Source organism: Sus scrofa, chromosome 18 (genome assembly GCF_000003025.6).
Source record: "Sus scrofa isolate TJ Tabasco breed Duroc chromosome 18, Sscrofa11.1, whole genome shotgun sequence".
Lineage (NCBI taxonomy): Eukaryota > Metazoa > Chordata > Mammalia > Artiodactyla > Suidae > Sus > Sus scrofa.
In genome coordinates this window covers 48,673,529-48,692,777 of record NC_010460.4, presented here as the reverse complement: position 1 = coordinate 48,692,777, position 19,249 = coordinate 48,673,529, and the positions used below count along the sequence as shown (strand labels likewise).

Sequence of the window (19,249 nt, the reverse complement as noted above, 5' to 3'; positions counted from 1 at the left end):
TGAGAGTCTTACGTTTGTGTCTTTTCTATTTTGGGTAGTAAAACTCTTTTCTTTAATAGTTGGGTGTTGTCCTGGAAATGACTCCTTGGTTTCCCTCCTTTATTATTTATTTATTATCTTTTTAGGGTCGCACCTGCGGCATATGGAAATTTCCAGGCTAGGGGGCCAAGCGGAGCTGCACCTGAGGGCTGTGCCACGGCCACAGTAACTTGGGGTCCCAGCTGTGTCTGCGACCTGCACCACAGCCACAGCAACATGGGATCTGAGCCACATCTGTGACCTACAGCACAGCTCCCTGGCTACTCCGGATCCTTAGCCCACTGATGGGGGCCGGGGATTGAAGCTGCGTTCTCATGGATGCTAGTTGGGCTTGTTACCGCTGAGCCACAATGGAAACTCCAGTTTCCTTCATTTATAAAGAATTAAATTAAGTCATTAAGAACGAAATTCAGAGAGTCAGTCTTAACTCTCCTGGAAGGAGGGCTGATGGAAAGGTTTCTCGAGCCTGGCTTGGCCATAGCAAAGACTTCCTGGTTTTGTTCTTCTATCTCCCTGGCTGAGCGGTTCGTGTTTTTGTGGACTGCCCTCCACTTGCCTTCTTTTAATTTATTCGGGATTCTATGACCTTAGGAATCACATCTCCCAGGTCGTCACTGACGCAGTAACAGAGAAGTGAAACTGAGACCACTATTCACAAAGAAACAGATGCGTCTGTACCTAGGCATACAGTCTCCCCAACTTTTAAATCCGCCCTTGCTGAAATCATCTAGCGTTTCATTGGTTGTAACCTCCCTAAGGTCATTTTTTATTAGTTTATTTTTAATTTTTTACATTTTATGGCTGCATCCGTGGCACGTGGAAGTGCCCCAGGCCAGGGATTGAATCCAAGCTGCAGCAGTGAACCTTCGAGGCACCTGCGGCAACACGTGATTCTTTAACCCACTGCGCCAGGCCAGGGATTGAAACCATGCCCCTGCAGCGACCCCAGCTGCTGCAGTTGAATTCTTAACCCACTGTGCCACCGTGGGAACTCCTCCCCAAGGTCCTTAGTGTGTGTGGTGCTGTGCCCCGTATGTAGCCAAGACTGCCTCAGGGACCCAGTTCTTTCCAAAGTAGATGCTGTGTTGCATAGGAATGTCGACTGAGACACAACACACAACCTAAAAGTTAAGGATTATGTTTCATTCCTCAGAGATACTCAGGACATAAGCCCTGGAGACAGGCTCCCAGGTCGCTCTGAGCGACTGTTCCAAAGAGGTCAGGGAGGAGTCAGGATATATGGGAGTTTTTGCAAAAAACAACCAAAAAAAAAAAACCCAGAAAACACACACACACAAACCATCCCCCACCAAACCAAAGACCAAAACCTCACAAAACCAGGTAGTTGGAAAGTCAAAAGATTATGGTTAATTAAAGAAAACCAGACATCTCAAGTGAATGAATTTAGTGCTTTTATGGGAAGATGGAAGTGTTTGGGCTCATTGAAGTCACTCCTTGACGTGCACCTTGACTGCTTAGGGCAACCAGCTTTTCTCCATCCTGACTCCCCTCAGGGCGCAGTGGCTGATGGCTACGTGGGTACAACATCCTTTGTTTACTGCTATGGCAGGTGACATTCTTCGTCCACAGGAATTTATCATCTTCATACAGAGTTCAGATCACGCCGGAAAGGTTGAGGCGATCTTAAGCAGAACTGTGACAACATGAATTCAAATGACGAAATTGGTGCTTTCACAAAGTCACATATCTAGATGATGGATAATTTTTGTTTTCATGGGATGATAGCCCTTTTTTTCCGTAATTGTCCCAGGCACCCGTGTTTTTAGAAGTGATTTTTATTTTTCATTGTAGTTGGTTAACCGGGCTGTCAGCGCTCTGCTGTAGAGCAGAGTGACCCAGCCAGACGTACACACACACACGTCCTTCCTCTCACACTACCCTCCACCGTGCTCCACAAGGGACTAGACACAGTTCCCAGGGCTACACAGCAGGACCTGACTGCCCATCCGATCCAAAGGCAACAGTTTGCATCTATAAACCCCGGGTTCCTGGTCCACCCCTTCCACCCCCCCCTCCGCCTCCGACAACCACCTCCTCTGGTCTCCAAGTCCACGTGTTTCTTTTCTGTGGAAAGGTTCATTTGTGCCGTACACCAGACCCCAGATGCAAGTGACATCATAGAGTGTCTGTCCTTCTCCCTCTGACCCACCTGACCCAGCACTAGAGTCTCTAGTCCCATCCATGTTGCTGCAAATGGCACTGTCCTGTCCCCCCTTACGGCTGAGGAGTGCTCCATGTGTTTACAGACCATGTCTTTTTAATCTATTCATCGGTCAATGGACAGTTAGGCGGTTTCCATGTCTTGGCTATGGCCAAGCACCCATTTTTGTCTGTGGTGGAGAGGGGTCTCTGAGGAATTACGATTTCTTTCTGATTTATCACGTGGAATTTTATACATGAGATACGTATACGAGATGTTTTCAGCTTAGGTGGATGGCTCTGACTTTCATCTAAAGTCGGTTGTTATCAGTACCCCTCTGATGCTTTTGAAGTACTGACTCACATACATAAAAGGGCAGCTTCCTTTGCCCAGGAGGTGCAGAAGCACAGGGCTCTCTTCAAGTTGAGCACCCAAGATAATCGAGGGAGATATTTGAAGACGTCTGACAGCCAGCCGCAACCTGGGATACTTGACCTTGTTTCTTTGTTCTACTTGAGTGGGTTCCATTGTAGTCCTCGTGCAGTTGATTATAAACCACCTGGCAGCCTCTATGCTGTCCTGGCCTCTGGCATCCTCTTCCTCACCGGCAGGACTTACCGCCAGTGGGAATGGGGCTTTGCTAGTGAAAAGTCCTTGAGCAAAAAAGTGATCTAAAAGCTGTTAAAAATAAAGTAAAATGAAATGAAATAAAATAAAGTCTGTTTAAGAAGAGCTTTCCTGGAATTCCCTTGGGGCACAAGAGGTTAAGGCTCCAGTGTTGTCACTGCAGAGGCTCAGGTTGCTGCAGTGGCACAGGTTCAGTCCCTTGCCTGGGAATTTCCACATGCCTCAGGGGAGGCCCCCAAAAATAAAGAATAAAAATGGAAGGGCTTTCCTCCCCTGCCTTGCATCCTTTTGTAGAAATTCACTTACCTACTAGACTGTGTATGTGTTTTTACTTAGCAAACACTTTCAGATGCTTACCCTCTGCGGGCATTATTCTAAGCACTTTAAAAATATTAACTCATCAGTCTTCTTAGCCATTGCTTTTATTCCCGTTTTTGTTTTACATGGGAGATGGTTAAGAGCTTGTCCGCAGTCTCAGTGCTGTGACGTGTGAGGGCTTGAGATGCCAGCCCGGGCAGTGGCCCCAGCTCCCCGTGCTGTGCTGCTGCCTCTCCCGCTGCTGGACACAGAGACACGGAGAGAATGGGTGCACAGTGGGCCCCTCGGAGAGGTCTTCATCCCACGAAACAGGTAAACCAGCAGAAGGCCCTCTAGGAACTCAGTCACGTTTCCCCAGGGGAGCCATAATTTAGCCTCCAAACCATGACGCTGCAGAGTGACGCTGGGGGCGGTGAGCAGTCATGCCCGTTTAGTGGGCATCAGCGGGAGCGTCCTGGAAGCCCAGGCCGGGCTGAAAGTAGGAACAGGCTGCTGATGGCACCTCTTCCCCAGGGAGGCTTCTGGGGAGCTCATTACTCAAGTGACCTTTCCTCTCCGTGAACTTGAAGGTGCCTGTGAACTTCAAGGGAAGCCAGGGAGGGGCTCCCAGGCACCTGGGCCACGAGTGTGACCGCAGGGCAGGGGGATCCCACAGCTCTTTTTGGGTCACGAGATCCTAACGTCCTGTGTTTTTCTTCTGTGCTCGGGTCCACGTGAGGCCCTGAGACCAGCACCTGCAGGGAGCGTGACCGTGCTGAGCCATCTCTCCTAGTAACCCTGGCGAGGCAATTCCCGGTGGCACGAGCACCTTAGAAACTGAGAAAGAAAAGCGGTTTCAAGCCTGATTACGCCTTAGGGGAACCTGGGGAGTCATCAGGCCCTGAGCATATGGGCTGCCTGGGGGCTTTGGCAGAGCGCGTGGTTTTCTAGAGATTGTCACCGCAGTCTGTTTCTAGAGGTCAGGTTGGTGACACTTTTGTAATATACGGACTACTTACTATTTGTTCTGGGTTCTGTTCTTACTGAAATGAGCCCAGAAATGTGTAGGATACTATTGAGTATGAAATCCTCCCCCATCCCCGGTGCCAGGGCTGGGGGTTCTGCTGCATCCATTCACCGGAGAAAGAATTTTTTTTTTTTTTTTTAAGCTTTTTAGGGCCGCGCCCGTGGCATATGGAGGTTCCCAGGCTAGGGGTTGAATCGGAGCCGTAGCTGCTGACCTACACCACAGCCACAGCAATGCAGGATCCAAGCCACGTGTGGGACCTACACCACAGCTCACAGCCACGCTGGATCCTTAACCCACTGAGTGAGGCCAGGGATCGAACATGCATCCTCCCAGGTGCTAGTCAGATTTGGTTTCATGGAGCCACCACAGGAACTCCAAGAATTCTTTACCAGATTATTTTATTGATGAGACTGGCATCTGTATCTTTCTGACCTTCCCCTGGAACCAAACGCTGGAATCCTTTGAGCGAGGCTGCCATGTGTTTTCAGAGTTCTGGCCAAAGAGCGCTTCTTGCTCTAGAAGAGGGAGCGGTCCCTCCTTGGAGGGTTGGAAAGGGGACCTTCTGAGTATTTTTGTCAACCCCTTTGTATTTTGGCGTCCAGGAGTCTTGACGTTAGAACCAAGTCCTGCTTCAGAGTGTTTTTTTGTCTCTGGCCGAGTGGTTTTGGGCGTCCTGGCATTGCAGTGAACATGGCAGCCCCTGGGTGCCAGTTTTCTGAAATAGACCATGGCAGCCCTCCCACTCTTGAGAGTTTTTGGAATGTGAGTAACATGCCGTTGGCATGGCAGAGAGCTCTGCAGGGCGTGGGTTATCTCTGGAAGCGCCCAGAAGGCGAGGGGCAGTGAGCAGTGAACCTGGTGGCAAGCACTCCGCTCTCGGTGGGGAAAACTGAGTCCTGATGTGTAAGGAGAGCCCGGCGCCCTGGGCCCAGACCCGGGGCTCTGACCAGTCCTTGCTTTTTCCCTTTGGCTTGTGCACGGCTATCGAGACCACCTGCGGGGCAGTGACCGTAGAAGTCCATGGATTAGGCTGGTGGCCCCTGGGTTATCTCGCCGGGGGATGGCAAGACGTCGTTGCTTAGAACCTGCGTTTATCCTCTGGGCGAGGGCTCTCACGTGTCACCCTGTCCCTGAGGCCTGCCTTGGCCCCGCCCTATGCAACATTCAACCCACCTCCCTCCCAGCTCTTTCTTTGACCAATTACCTTTAAAATAGGATTTTTTTTTTCCTTTTTTTTTTTTGACTGCTGCCCTGGCTTGATGTGGGATCTCAGTTCCCAAACCAGGGATTAAACCCAAGGCCGCAGCAGTGAAAACATCGCATCTGAACCACGGGACCACCAGGGAACTCCCCAAATAGGATGGCATTTACCTTCCACAGTCTACCTGATATAGGAGCAAAAGTGTTGATTTGTTTTGTTAACCCAAGCAGCCTCTGATCCTGGAACCGTACCTGGCCCAAAGTAGGGACTCTGTAAATATTTGAATGAGTAAGAAGATGAATGAGTAATGACCTTGGGGGAGGGTGCTGAGGGGTCTATGGCAGGAGAGGGGAAGGTGATTGATGAGCTGTGGACTCTGAAGGAGGCCCTGTGTGCCAGGACTTAGTGCTTGTCATTAATGAACACCTCTAGTGATGGCAGCTCACTCTCTCTTAAGGGCAAGCATCAGCTTTTTGGGCAATTGCGGTTGTTAAAGTTTTCGGTTACATTGAGTAGAAATGTCTGCATTGTTTCTACCTGGTTCTGCCTGGTTCTGTACCCGCGGGCTTTTCTGAAGAAATAGAATCACAGTGACAGCCCCTCAGTATTTGAGCAGCTGTGCTGGTCCCCACCGTTCTTCCCCAGCTTCCTCACCTTCTGCCGTTTCTCCAAGACCCGGTTTCGAATCATTTCACCGTCCTCACAGCTGCCCTTTGGAAACTGCCAAACTGGACGGACTGTGATCAGGAAAATCATCCCTGTCTGAAAACACCGGTCCCAGAAAGAGGCCACCCCATGAATCCACTTCAAACACGGATCAACATTTCAAAGTTAACACTGGGAAAAACGTTTGAGCTTTATGTCGAAAACAAACCAACCAACCCCAGCTTATACAAATAGATTAATTTGATCTTAAATCCCCATTTTTTAAGACTGGAATCAGTTTTTTAGGCAGGTGGGAAGGGAGAATTAGTTTTTCTGATAAAAGTTTGCGATGCTGTATGACTGGGTCACTTTGCAGCACAGCAGAAATTGGCACAACATGGTAAATCAACTATACTTTAGTTTAAAAAAAAGTCTGCGATGCATAACAGCCTGGCTTTCACTTGACGTCCCAAACTAGCAGCATGATCCTAGTAAGGTTTTTTCCCTTATTTTGCAGAATTACTTGCTCTAGTAATCAAACCCCACCCTATGTCCACCTCCAGCTTCTCTTGTCTTGTCTTTTTTTTTTTTTCTGCTTTTTAGGGCTTCACCCATGGCATATGGAAGTTCCCAGGGTAGAGGTTGAATCAGAGCCATAGCTGCCAGCCACAGCCACACCAGATCCAAGCCATGGCTGCTCACTACACCACAGCTCACAGCAACTTGGGATCCTTAACTCACTGAGCCAGGCCAGGGATCGAACCCGCATCCTCATGGATGCTAGTCGTGCTCATTACTGCTGAGCCACAGTGGGAACCTCCTCTTGTTCATTTTTATTCATATCATTCTCCTTTGGACATCTGTGGAGTCATTATTAGGGGGTCCCTGCCAGATTCTTCTGTCCCTTTCATAGACGTGGAGAGGTACGGCATCTTTGGGGGAATCTGCGGGATCCCTTTGCTCTCCATTTGTGGTGTATTTGTGGTGTTCTCGCCCGTGATCCTGCCGGCAGAGGTTGCTTCTGGAGGAGCTGCTCGTGTGAAGTGGGCAGGGGTGTTGCTGTGCTGTTTTAGAAGGAGTGAGTTCGGTGTCGAGTTGTTTTATTGTGCAGCCTTTGGCTTGCCTCCCATGTCACCCCACTGGGACTTGGTTGAACCCTAAGGACACTCTGTTCTGTGGGCGTGGTCTCTCCCTGGCACTGGCACAACCCTTGTTTGGACTGTTTAACTTATGCAGCAAAGATGAGCCGAGAGATTCCCACTGCGTTTGCACTGATACTTAAATCTGTTTCACACGTGCTGCAGGTAACCACAGAGTCTTTAACAGCATAGAGCTGTTTAGTATAATATTTAAACCCTAAACTGAGGTCTGTGCATTGACTCCAATTCCATTTTGCAGTACGTCCTTCGTCTCATCTTCTTAGGCCTGTCAACATCTGAATACTATTTTTTGTTTTTGTTTCATTTTTGAGTACTATTTTTTATTTTATTGTATTGTACTGTATTTTTTGCTTTCTAGGGACGCAGCTGCAGCATGCGGAGGTTCCCAGGCGAGGGGTCACATCAGAGCTGCTGCTGCCGGCCTACACCACAGCCACAGCAACGCCAGATCCGAGCCGAGTCTGTGACCTACACCACAGCTCAGAGCAACGCCAGATCCCTGACCCAGTGAGTGAGGCCAGGGATCGAACCTGCATCCTCATGGATACTAGTAGGATTCTTTTCCACTCTGCCACAATGGGAATGCCTTGAATACTCTTTTCTTAAATTGTATTTATTTTTAAAATTTTATTAGCGTATAGGTGATTTACAGTGTTGTGTCACTTTTTGCTGTACAGCATGTGGTGGCCCAGTCTCCTCTATCTGTACACATACACACGTTATATATACACACATTCTTTTTGCTAATGTTGTCTTCCATCCCGGTCTGTCTGTCCCAAGAGGCTGAATACAGTTCCCTGGGCTATATAGCAGGAGCTCATTGCGAGTCCATTCTAAATGTGAAGACTGCTTTTTTGTTCTCTTTTTTTAGGGCCGCACCTGCGGCATATGGAGGTTCCCAGGCTAGGGGTCGAATTGGAGTTGTAGCCGCTGGCCTACACCACAGCCACAGCAACGCCAGACCCGAGCCGAGTCTGTGACCTACACCACAGCTCACGGCCACGCTGGATCCTTAACCCACTGAGCGAGGCCAGGGATCAAACCCGCAATCTCGTGGTTCCTGGTCAGATTCGTTTCTGCTGCGCCGTGACGGGAACTCCGTGAATACTACTTTTTAAAATCCAGTATCCTTTATGGTTTTGGTTATTATACACCATTGTTGGTTTTAGCCAGCGGGGTAATGAAAGTATTGAACAGAGCCAAGTCGAAGATGGAGACTGGCGTTCCTCTCGTGGCTCAGCGGTTAATGAACCCGACGAGGATCTATGAGGACGCAGGTTCAATCCCTGGCCTTGCTCAGTGGGTTAAGGATCCAGCGTTGCCATGAGCTGTGGTGTCGGTCGTAGACGCGGCTTGGATCCTGTGTTGCTGTGGCTGTGGCAAAGGCCGGCAGCTGTAGCTCCGATTGGACCCCTAGCCTGGGAACCTCCGTATGCAGTGGGTGCGGCCCTAGAAAGACCAAAAAAAAAGCTCAAAAAACCAGGGATGGGAATCTAGGAGGTTGTGGGAAGCAAGTCCCAGCCTCAGGGCATCACGCTTGCACCTGCAAGTTCTCCCCCTTCCTTAAAAGCTCAACAAGCTCAGCTGATTACTGCCGACCTCAAGATGCCTTCCAAGGAGCTTAGCCTTAGATTCTTTTCAGGAACTCTGGCTTCTTTCTGTTATTCTTTTTTTTTTTTTACTTAATTCTTGTCACTTTCCTCCTGACCGCTTTTTTTTAGCTCAGATATTGTCACAATTTGTTTGTACACTCGCGTAAGTAATTTTCAAAAACTGTATCCCCTCTCACGTATTTTTAAGTTGACATGTGATCTTTTTTTATTGTTGACTTAAAATGCACAGCGTGAGAGTTGTGAGTTCTGTTTTATTGGGGGCAAAATGAAGACTTCAGCCCGGGAGGCAGCCTCTCAAGTAACCCTGAGAAAACTGATTTCAAAGAGCCCCCGACAGACTCCTCCATCCTCCCATCCCTAGAAAAGTGCTAACGTCGCCTCTGGAGGTGAGCAGGGAGCAGGGATTGTGGGAGTTGAGCAACAAAGGGCAGGTATTAGGAACAAAAGATTACTGTCGATAAAAGAACCCCAGAGATCTTACGTTAAGAAGGAGTTTAGGGCTGTTCTGAGTATGGGAAGATGCAAAGTCTGGGCTCGTGGAAATCCTTCCGTGGCTATAAGCCTCAGCTCCCGGGGCCAGTATCCGGGGACCAGTATCCTGGGTTTTCTCATCCTGAGGACTCACCCAGGGAGTGGCTGCCGTCTGCCAGCTGCTGGATGGCAGGGATTCTTAGTTTTCTTCCTGAGTGCCCTCAGGGCTCCCCGTGTCCAAGGTGGCTCCAGTCGCTGGTGACCGTGACAGCCTCTGTGTATCGACATGGCAATATTTTATTTCTCATGACTCATGAATAGGAGCCAAGGAGATCAATGATTTGCTCTCTTGTGTATTGTGAAAATTAAACTAGAACAGCCCTCTTTTAACGTATACAGTGGACTCTAATTGCCAGTGGCAATTTGACCCTGATGATTGTGGACAGAGAAAGAGTGTTGTCTGCTCTGTGGGTAAACAAAGGATGTTTCGGCCCTCAAGCCTGCATCTTGAGGGGATTCCGGATGGGGAAAAAACTGGATGCTGGCCCTAGATAGTTAAGATGCACATCAGAGGAGTGATTTCAAAGAGCCCAGACAGACTCTTGCCTCTTCCCAGACACAGAAAAGGGCGAAATTCATTAACTGGAAATGTCTGGTTCTTTAACAGGAACTTTGTTCCTAAAAATGGGATGTTCCACTACCTATTTTTTGGAGGTTTTTAAAAACTTTTTTTTTCTTTTTCGTTTTTATGGCTGCACCTGTGGCATATGGAAGTTCCTGGCCCAGGGGTCAAATCGGAGCTTCAGCTGAGGCCTACACCACAGCCACGGCAACACGGGATCTGAGCCGCATCTGCTACCTACGTCAGGTTGCAGCAGTTTCGGATCCTTAACCCGTTGAGTGAGGCCAAGGATCGAACCTGCCCGAATCCTTATGGACACCATGTCGGGTTCTTAACCTGCTGAGACACAAAAGGGAACACCTTTCTTTTCTTTTTTGGCCACACCCATGGCATGTGAACCTTCCCAGGCCGGGGATCGAACCTGTTCCACAGCTATAACCAGAGCCACAGCAGTGACAACGCTGGCTCCTTAACCCTGCCATGTCTTTTTTTCTTTTTCTTTCTTTCTTTTTTTTTTTTTTTTTTTTTGCTCTTTTTAGGGCTGAACCCGTGGCATATGGAAGTTCCCAGGCTAGGGGTCAAATCTGAGCCGCACCCACTGGCCTCGGCCACAGCCACAGCAACACCAGATGAGAGCTTGGTCTGTGACCTACACCACAGCTTCCCAGCAACACCGGATAAGTCCAGTGTCTTTGACCTGCCTTCAGCAAGAATTTTGTCAAATCAGTTCAGCAGAAACACCCCTTCCTCCGCGGCTCGTCCTGGTGATGTCCCTTCTCTGGCCTGTCACTTGGCTCCTCGGTCCTGTATCCCCCTTGTCCCTGCTGCGTGTGGAGAGGACCGAGCACCCCAGTCCTGAAGGACAGAGGGCTTTCTGTTTATCGGCGTCGATGCCAGCATTGGCAGTGGCCTTCGGCAGATGCTCCCCTGGTTTCAGTTTAGCCCAGCACATCTTAGTACGCGTGGGGGGGTGGGGGAGGCGTGCCTTGCTTTGTAAAGAGAAGGGGACGGGGAAGGGGACCTCGCACGGCCGCTTGACCGGCATCTTCACCAGAGCCTGTCTTTTCAGGCAGGTCAGTTGTAGGAAGGCAGGTCCTTGGGAGGTGAGGCCGAGAAATTTGTAGCAGTCTGGGGGAATGTCCCTGAGTCAGGGACAGACGCGTCCCTGCCTCTCTGAGCCCGGGCTGCCCTTTAGGGCCTGACCTGGGGCGCTTTTCACAATCGGCCACAGCCCGGAGCCCTCGCCTCCGTCTCTGGGTGCGGGGCCCCAGGCAGCTTTTTTTTTTACCAGGTGCCCAGAGCTGCTGCGGAGTTGATGGGAGGGAGTCTTCGGTCACCTTGGCGGGACTAGGAGGCTTGCCGAGGGTCCCTGAAGGCACCAGGCTAATCTGCTTGCCTCTGCTCCCCCGGACTTTGGCATTTCAGCTCCCACGTCGTGATGTGGTCGCTGAGCCATCATCCCTCAGGTGGGTCCAGGAGGACCACGCTGATCGACCCCCGCGGGCACCGCTAGGTGGTGGACCTGGGCAAGCCGCGCGGGAGCTCCGCACTCAGGCATCTTCATGGGCCGTCGCCGTCTCTGGACCCTTTAGACCCTGTTGGGCAGAGACAGCGGCTGGGATTGGGAGCTTGGCTATAGAAGCTTCAGGAGCGAGGCCTGGGCTTTGCGCAGGGAAAGGAGGAGCTGAGCAGGAGGGAAGGTGCAGATGTATTTGAGGTTCAGTGGAAAGCAGTTGCGGCGACCCTGGTGGGATGTCGCAGACTTCGTGGTGAAGGAAACCGCGGTGAAGGTGCGAGAGCGCTGGGCGGGGAGGGCCCCTGGGACGCTGTGCACACCTGGGCATCTCAGAGCATCCATGGTTGAGGTTGAGGGTTTGGCATTGCTTTCTGGTTTTTTTCCTCTTTCACTTAAAGTTTCCATCTATTTTTCTATAAAGCATTCATGATGCAGTGTATAACTTATTGGACACTTTCTATGTGAAGTTAGTTGTTCAGGTGCTGACAAAAAATATCTTTCTGTTTTCTGGACAGTGTTTTAGGCGGATTAAACAAATTTTTTTAAATGAAAGTTTTTAAATTAAGTACCTAAAGATGAAAGTGATTACCATTAAACAAGATAATGATTTAAAAAAAAATTTTTTTTTTTTGGTCTTTTTAGGGCTGCACCCGCAGCATATGGAGGTTCCCAGGCTAGGGGTCAAATCGGAGCTGTAGCCACTGGCCTACACCCCAGCCACAGCAACGTCAGATCCAAGCCTCATCTGCAACCTACACCACATCTCACGGCAACGCCGGATCCTCAACCCCCTGAGTGAGGCTAGGGATCGAACCTGTATCCTCATGGATGCTGGTCAGATTCGTTTCCACTGAGCCATGAGGGGAACTCCTAAAAAAAAAAAAAAATATTGGAGTGTAGTTAACTTGAAAGTTGTGTTAGTTTCATGTGCACACCACGGTGAATCATTTATACATGTACACATATCCGTTCCTTTTCAGGATCTTTTCCCATGTGGGTTATTATGTGGGATTGAGTAGATTACCCTGTGCCGTGCAGAAGGTCCTTGGCACCTGTCTACACTGAATACAGGGGTGTGTACAGTCGATCTCAACCCCCAATTGATCCGTCCCACCCCACATTTCCCCTTTGGTAACCATGAATTTGGTTTCAAAACCTTTGCGTCTGTTTCTGTTTCGTAAATTCTTTTGTGTCCTTTGTTGCTGAACTCCACGTATTAGTGATCACGTGTGATGTGTCTTTCTCTGACTTCCCTTAGTGTGATAATTTCGAGGCCCATCCACGTTACTGCAAACGGCATTATTTCATTCATTTTTATGGTTGAGGAATATGCCATTGTATATTTGTACCACAGCATCTCTTTTTTTAATTTTTATGAATTTTAATGGTGACGACGCGAAAGATTTATAGATGTAATCCATGCAATCCACAGCTCTTTGAGATTCTCTGAAATTCTGAAAACTGTAAAAGGATCCTGAGTCCAAGTTGCAGAACCAGTGCTATGAAATACAAGGTCAGTAGGTCACAGATACTCAGTGGTTCAATCCTTCCTGAGGCACTATTATTCTTTTTGTTTAAATTACTCAGTGAATTCATTACGTTTATAGTTGTGCAGTGATCATCACAATCCAATTTTGGAGGATTTCCGTCCCGCGACCCCAGCGCCTCACATCTTCTTTATCTAATCCTCTGTTGACGGGCAGTTAGGGGGCTTCCATGCCTTGGCTGTTGTCAATAGTGCTGCAGTGAACATTGGGGGTGCATGTATCTTTTTGAATTATGGCTTTCTCTGGATAGATGTCCAGGAGCGGGATTACTGGATCATACGGTGGTTCTCTAGTTTTTGAAGGAAGCTCCTTACCGTTCCCCATAGCAGCTGCACCAGCTTACAGACCCACCACCACCTGTGTAGGCTGGTTCCCTTTCGTGCACACCCTCTCCCGTACTCATTATTTGTAGACTTTTTGATGATGGCCATTCTGACCAGTGTGAGGGGATAGCTCATTGTAGTTTTTTTTTTTTTTTTTTTTTGTCTTTTGTCTTTGTTGTTGTTGTTGTTGTTGTTGTTGCTATTTCTTGGGCTGCTCCCGCGGCATATGGAGGTTCCCAGGCTAGGGGTCGAATCGGAGCTGTAGCCACCGGTCTACACCAGAGCCACAGCAACGCGGGATCCGAGCTGCATCTGTGACCTACACCCCAGCTCACGGCAACGCCGGATCGTTAACCCACTGAGCAAGGGCAGGGATCGAACCCGCAACCTCATGGTTCCTAGTCGGATTCGTTAACCACTGCGCCACGATGGGAACTCCCTCATTGTAGTTTTGAGCTGCATGTCTCTCATAACGGGGAAAGCATCTTTTCATGTGTGTTTCAGGGCCAGCATTTCTAATAGTCCTATGGATACAGCCAGGGGTCCTGGCTTGCCTCCTCTGGCACGGGGACAGAGGAAGAGGTGGCTCTGGAGCTGGGATTCGTGGGGTGGGCATGGCAGTACGTCAGGAGTAAGAGTTCTAGGGGGTTATTGTTTAGGTGGCGCACCGGGGGTCGTTGCTGCAGCGCGTGAAGCTGGAAGAGGGTTGATGGCTTGTTGCTTTTACCGCTTCCTTGCGGGAGAGGAACAGAATTGGGCTACCTGGGCTTTGGCCGGCTGAGCCGGGTGAGAGAGGTCAGCTCTGTGGGCAGTGGCTCTTCTTGGAGCCTTCCTCCCGGACAGGAGTCCTATTTTTCCCATGAGGCTAGAGGAGTCAGCCTCTTCAGGAGGCGTCTCTCTGGTCCCTTTCCAAGTGTCAGTGTGACCTAGCTGATGTATTTCATGCGGCTGCCAAGAGTGGCAGAAGGCTTATTTTAGGAGGGTTGTCACAACTAGAACTGGTACCTTTTCTGGCTCCCACCCTTTGGATCAGCATTCAGTTGTGTGTGAAGTTCTTCTTTTGGTAGATGGCTCTGGATCTCATTGAAACCATCAGCCCATCAGAGTTCCCGTTATGGCTGAGCGGGTCAAGGACCTGACATAGTCTCTGTGAGGATGCGGGTTGGATCCCTGGCCTCGCTCAGTGGGTTCAGGATCCAGCGTGGCCGTGAGCTGTGGTGTAGGTCACAGTTGCGGCTCGGATCTGGCGTTGCTGTGGCTGTGGTGTAGGCCGGCACCCGCGGCTCCCATCCACCCCCTAGCCCGGGAACTTCCCTCTGCCGCAGGTGGGGCCCTAAAAAGAAAGAAAGAAAGAAGCCATCATCCCAGAGAGCCGAGGGACCGAGGAGAAAGGACACTTGTACTGTCCACCTGGCACCTAACGTCCCCTGACCGAAGTTGGTGCGCTTTGAACCCAACCGTGAATACAGTTAAGTCTTCAGAAGGAAACAGTGTTTGAAGGTTGACAGTGGAGCTCGCTCCTCTCTGACCTCAAACGCTGCCTCCTCTTTGCTGTCTCCTCTGTTTGTTAGCAAGTCTGCTTTATGATTGCTGAAAAGGACTCCGGACCCTAAAATAGCTGCTTCTTTGACCAGTCAGCGTCACCAGCATGCCAGAGGTGCTGGCCTTCAGCCTCCTGCGTTTTAGGTCTGAAGTCTTTATTTGGTGGGGTCGTCGGTGACAGTGTGGGTGGATTTAAGGCTGAATGTGGGAGGTGGGGGCTTGCACAGCACGGGGCACCGTCACGCTGCCTCTGCAAGGAGATCACGGCTCTTGGGAGACCCAGCAGAGACGGCTGGAAACGGTTATGAGTGGAGCATTTCCAGGGGGTTGGGCCCCCCATGGGTTAGAGCCGTGTCTCTCTTCCCTGCCGTTGTGCACGTGTAGATAAATCCGCAGGCGTAAAACAGCCGCGTTATTTGTGTGAGTTTATGTTTATTTCTCTGGGGGACATTTAACGTCAACATTTGAAAAAGACAGAGGGATTTTCTTGTGTGCCTCTGCTGACGGAGTCCTGATGAGGCTGTGTGTTGATGAGAGTGCCTTGGGACCTGAGTCACCACAGGAAATCCAGTTCGCATGATGTGACCATGAGGAAATGTGTTACTTCCCATGGGAAGAGGACGGTGCTGGGGTTTCCTCAGGGTGGGTCACTCAGGGGCTCTGTGCCGTCCTCAGGTTCTTTCCGGTTTTTTTCCTTTTGCCATTATCTGGGGTGGAGCTGTCCTTGGGGTTGCATTGTGGGTTGCAGGAGTTTTTTATAATGGGCAAATAAATCAACTATCCCCAGCATCTCTGTTAGGACATAGATGTGTTTGTTCTGTTATGGCCCATAATACTGGTTTGTTCTATGATGGTTTGTTCTATTATGCCCCCCCTCCCCGTCAACCCCCCCAAGCCAGCGTTTCCCGATGAGAAACTTGGTTTGGATGATGGTGGTATTAGATGGGCCCTCAAGCATCTGCATTTTCAAATCAAAAATCATCCAATGATTCAGATATGAATGTGTAAAGAAACCTTCTTGCTACCATGTAGCATTTTAAAATCACTTTTCTCCTTTTTTTTTTTTTTTTTTTTTTTTTGTCTTTTTAGGGCCGCACCTGTGGCATTCATTCCCAGGCTAGGGGTTGAATCAGAGCTCCAGCTTATGACAAAGCCACAGCAACGCTGGACCTGAGCCGTGTCTGCGACCTACACCACAGCTCACGGCAACGTGGGATCCTTAACCCACCGAGCGATGCCAGGGATCGAACCTGCGTCCTCATGGATACTAGTCAGGTTCATTAAGCACTGAGCCACAACAGGAACTCCCACTTCTTTCCTTTTATTAACCATACCTAATGCATGTGGAAGTTCCCTGGCCAGGGATCGAACCCACGCTATGCAGCAACCTGAGCCACTGTAGCGACAATGCCAGATCCTTATCCTGCTCTGCCACAAGAGTACTCCTAAATTACTTTTTAAAAACGTCTTACTTTTGGAGTTCCCGTTGTGGCTCAGCGGTAACGAATCTGCCTAGGAACCATGAGGTTGCTGGTTCGATCCCTGGCCTTGCTCAGTGGGTTAAGAATCTGGCGTTGCTGTGAGCTGTGGTGTAGGTCACAGATGTGGCTTGAATCTTACATGGCTGTGGCTGTGGCGTAGGCCGGCGGCTGCAGCTCTGATTCCACCCCTAGCCTGGGAACTTACTTACACATGCTGCAGGTGCAGCCCTAAAAGGAAAAGAGAAAAGAAAATCTTACTTTTGAGTATTTTTTAGACTCTCCAGTGTTACTGACTTTCTCTGATTCGTAAAAGCTGGGCCAGAGCCACGTCTGTAGGGGACAGGGCTCCTTGTGGTCTGTAGCCAGGGCCACTGTCAGCAAGCCCACCTGCCTTCTCTAAGTGGCTCTTCTTGGTCTTGGGCTTCACCACCAGGGCGTTGCAGCTTCCTCCCTGCATCCCAAAGCTCCCACAGAGAGACACTTTCATCTGTGGGTGGGTGCCAGCTCGTCCTTCATGTGGGGGGTGTGAGCAGGGCACCTTCTGTTCTGTCGTCTTGCTGATAATCCTGCTGAGCACCGTTGAAGCACTTGACTTTTCAGCTTCGCGACCCTTCTGAGGTGGGTGCTGTGTTATGTCCATTTTCCAGATGAACCAAATGAGGCACAGGAGATTAAGAAACTTGGCCATGATTTTCTAGCTACAGCCAGGATGCCAACCTCGTCCAGCTGACTTCAGCGCGTATGTTCTTAAATACTGTGGTCCCCCTGCCCCAGGTGTTTATACATTTATGTAATAATAACGTTTCCTTCTCTGCGGTCCTGCCTGGGCTGGCCTAGAAGGAGGTCCTGCTACATGGTTCACACTGAGGGCGTTTTGGTTCTTAGAGTCTGAGAAATTCAGCTAAGGAACCCTCAGTGATGTGTCTTTAAACAGGATGTAGAAATGGGGCAGGTGGAAATTTTGGCTCACGGAATCCAGAAATGGATAAACCAGCTTCAGATCTGGAAGGTAGCTTGGGAACCACTGCGGCTCCTTGGGTTGTCTTTGTGGCCTCTGAGCCACATCTCTTGCTGGGCTGTCCCCACCAAGGCCCTAAAACCCCCACCTTCTAGGTCGGCTGCAGTCAGGGGCCCAGCCTGTTTGGCCTGGTGCTTTGTGCCGCAGTGGGCTCAGGGAGTGTCTAAGGGCTTGACAGGCTCTGCGGGAGTGGGTGACCCCAGAAGCGGCCTGCGGAGGGGCTCGGGGCGTGCGGTGGCCTTCCGCTTCGTAAATGTGAGTGTTCAATTCCGACCCAGGTGAGCTGGGAGGCTCTGAGCACATAGACCTGTCATCTCATTGCCATGGACAAATTATTAGAAAAACGTGTTGGCAAACATCTTAGAACACATATACAAGAAGACAAACAAGTGGGTTTTGGTTGGCGGACTTTTTGGCATTGTTCCTTAATTGAGATTTATTTACTGTTTTCTTTTCACTAGTAAAACTCGTGGAAGGAATTCTTGTACAAGCCGTCTTTAAATGGGTAGGATTATAGTCCTTGACAGGCCTTTGTAAGTACAAATTATGTGAGTGAAATTTGGTTTTCTTTGTAAAACTCATCAAGACTTACGTTCTCAGCCAAAGGCATGCTGCTCCTGTGAAAAGAATTGGCCACTGCTACCACATTTCTTTCTTTTTTCTTTTTCTTATTAGGGCCACACCTGCAGCATATGGAAGTTCCCAGGCTAGGGGTCGAATCAGAGCTGCAGCTTCCAGCCTGTGCCGCAGGCACTTAACCCCCTGAGTGAGGCCAGGGATCGAACCTCCATCCTCATGGGTATTGGTTGGATTCTTAACCCGCTGAGCCACAGTAGGAGCTCCCATGAAGAACGGGGTGGAGACTTGAGGAGCCTGTACCTTCAGATCTTTTGATGCCTGGACACGTAGGCAGGGGGCCATCCAGGACTAAAATGGCCCTTCCGCCAATGAGGGCTGGTCTCGTCTGCCCCCAGGGTGCTGTGCCCCGTGGCAGTTATACACCGCACCTGTGCTCCCTACAGGGACCCTGTAAATACCATCTCTCCACTTGACAGATGTGCAAACCAGAGTTGAGAAGTTAAGTAGTTTCTGGAAGGACATGTGTGCAGTAAAAGGAGTTTTCTTCCAGGTTTTACACGTGGGGAGACTGAGGCACTAAAAGTTAGTGATTGTGGTAAGTGAGCATCTCTTTGGCCGTGTCATCCTTCAAGGGCTGTTATTTGGACCGGGGAGAAGGGGGGGCAGAAGGGCTGACTGGGGGGGCGTGAGTGCCACCTGGGGGTGTGGGCCCTGCCCTGCCCGTGCCCTCCCCGCCCTCCGTCCTGGCCCCACATGTCTGCCTTTCTTCCCCTTCTTTCTGCTACTTCTCCGAAGTTTGCTGACAGACTGTTGGTTTTTTAAAAGCCTTTTTAAAGGTATATTTCTCTGTGTACCTTAAGTTCCAGGGGGATTTGTCTTTTGACTTAAAGGAGTGTTTTGAATTGAATTGAATTGAATTGATTTATTTTTTCTTTTCATGGCCATACCTGTGGCATGTGAAAGTTCCAGGCTAGGCATCTAATCGGAGCTGCAGCCGCCGGCCTACGCCACAGCCACAGCAACGCGGGATCTGAACTGCATCTGCCACCTATGCTGATGCTTGCGGCAGTGCCAGATCCATAACCCAGTGATCGAGGCCAGGGATTGACCCAGCATCCTCATGGATACTCTGCCGGGTTCTTAACCCACTGAGCCACAGTGGGAACTCCCTTACAAAGATTTTTCACTGATGAAAATACCATCAGCCTGCCCTGACTTCTCCTCCCAAGTGCTGCAAAAGTAGAAATGAAAACACATCCCCATTAAATTCTGTTTGGCACTGGGGCTAATTGCCAGGGACAAGGGGCATTAAAAACTTTCCCCCAAATCTCTCCTTTTTGCAAAAGAATTACTGAATTCGAAAACTAAAAATAGCTG

The 19,249-nt window shown here is 49.8% G+C and overlaps 1 protein-coding gene across 2 annotated transcripts in view; it reads left to right on the top strand.

Annotated features, from left to right (window-relative positions):
* VOPP1 (vesicular, overexpressed in cancer, prosurvival protein 1) overlaps window positions 1-19,249 on the top strand; it is an 85,936-nt gene that overhangs the window by 1,081 nt on the left and 65,606 nt on the right. Inside the window, exon 1 of one of the 2 annotated variants that reach the window (XM_021079346.1) lies at window positions 336-3,457. The exons of the other annotated variant lie outside the window; for it this stretch is intronic. Coding sequence (XP_020935005.1) covers window positions 3,410-3,457 — 48 coding nt within the window. The 5' untranslated portion in view covers window positions 336-3,409. Of the gene's footprint in view, window positions 1-335; window positions 3,458-19,249 lie in introns of those variants that run through there. 2 annotated transcript variants of the gene reach the window in all.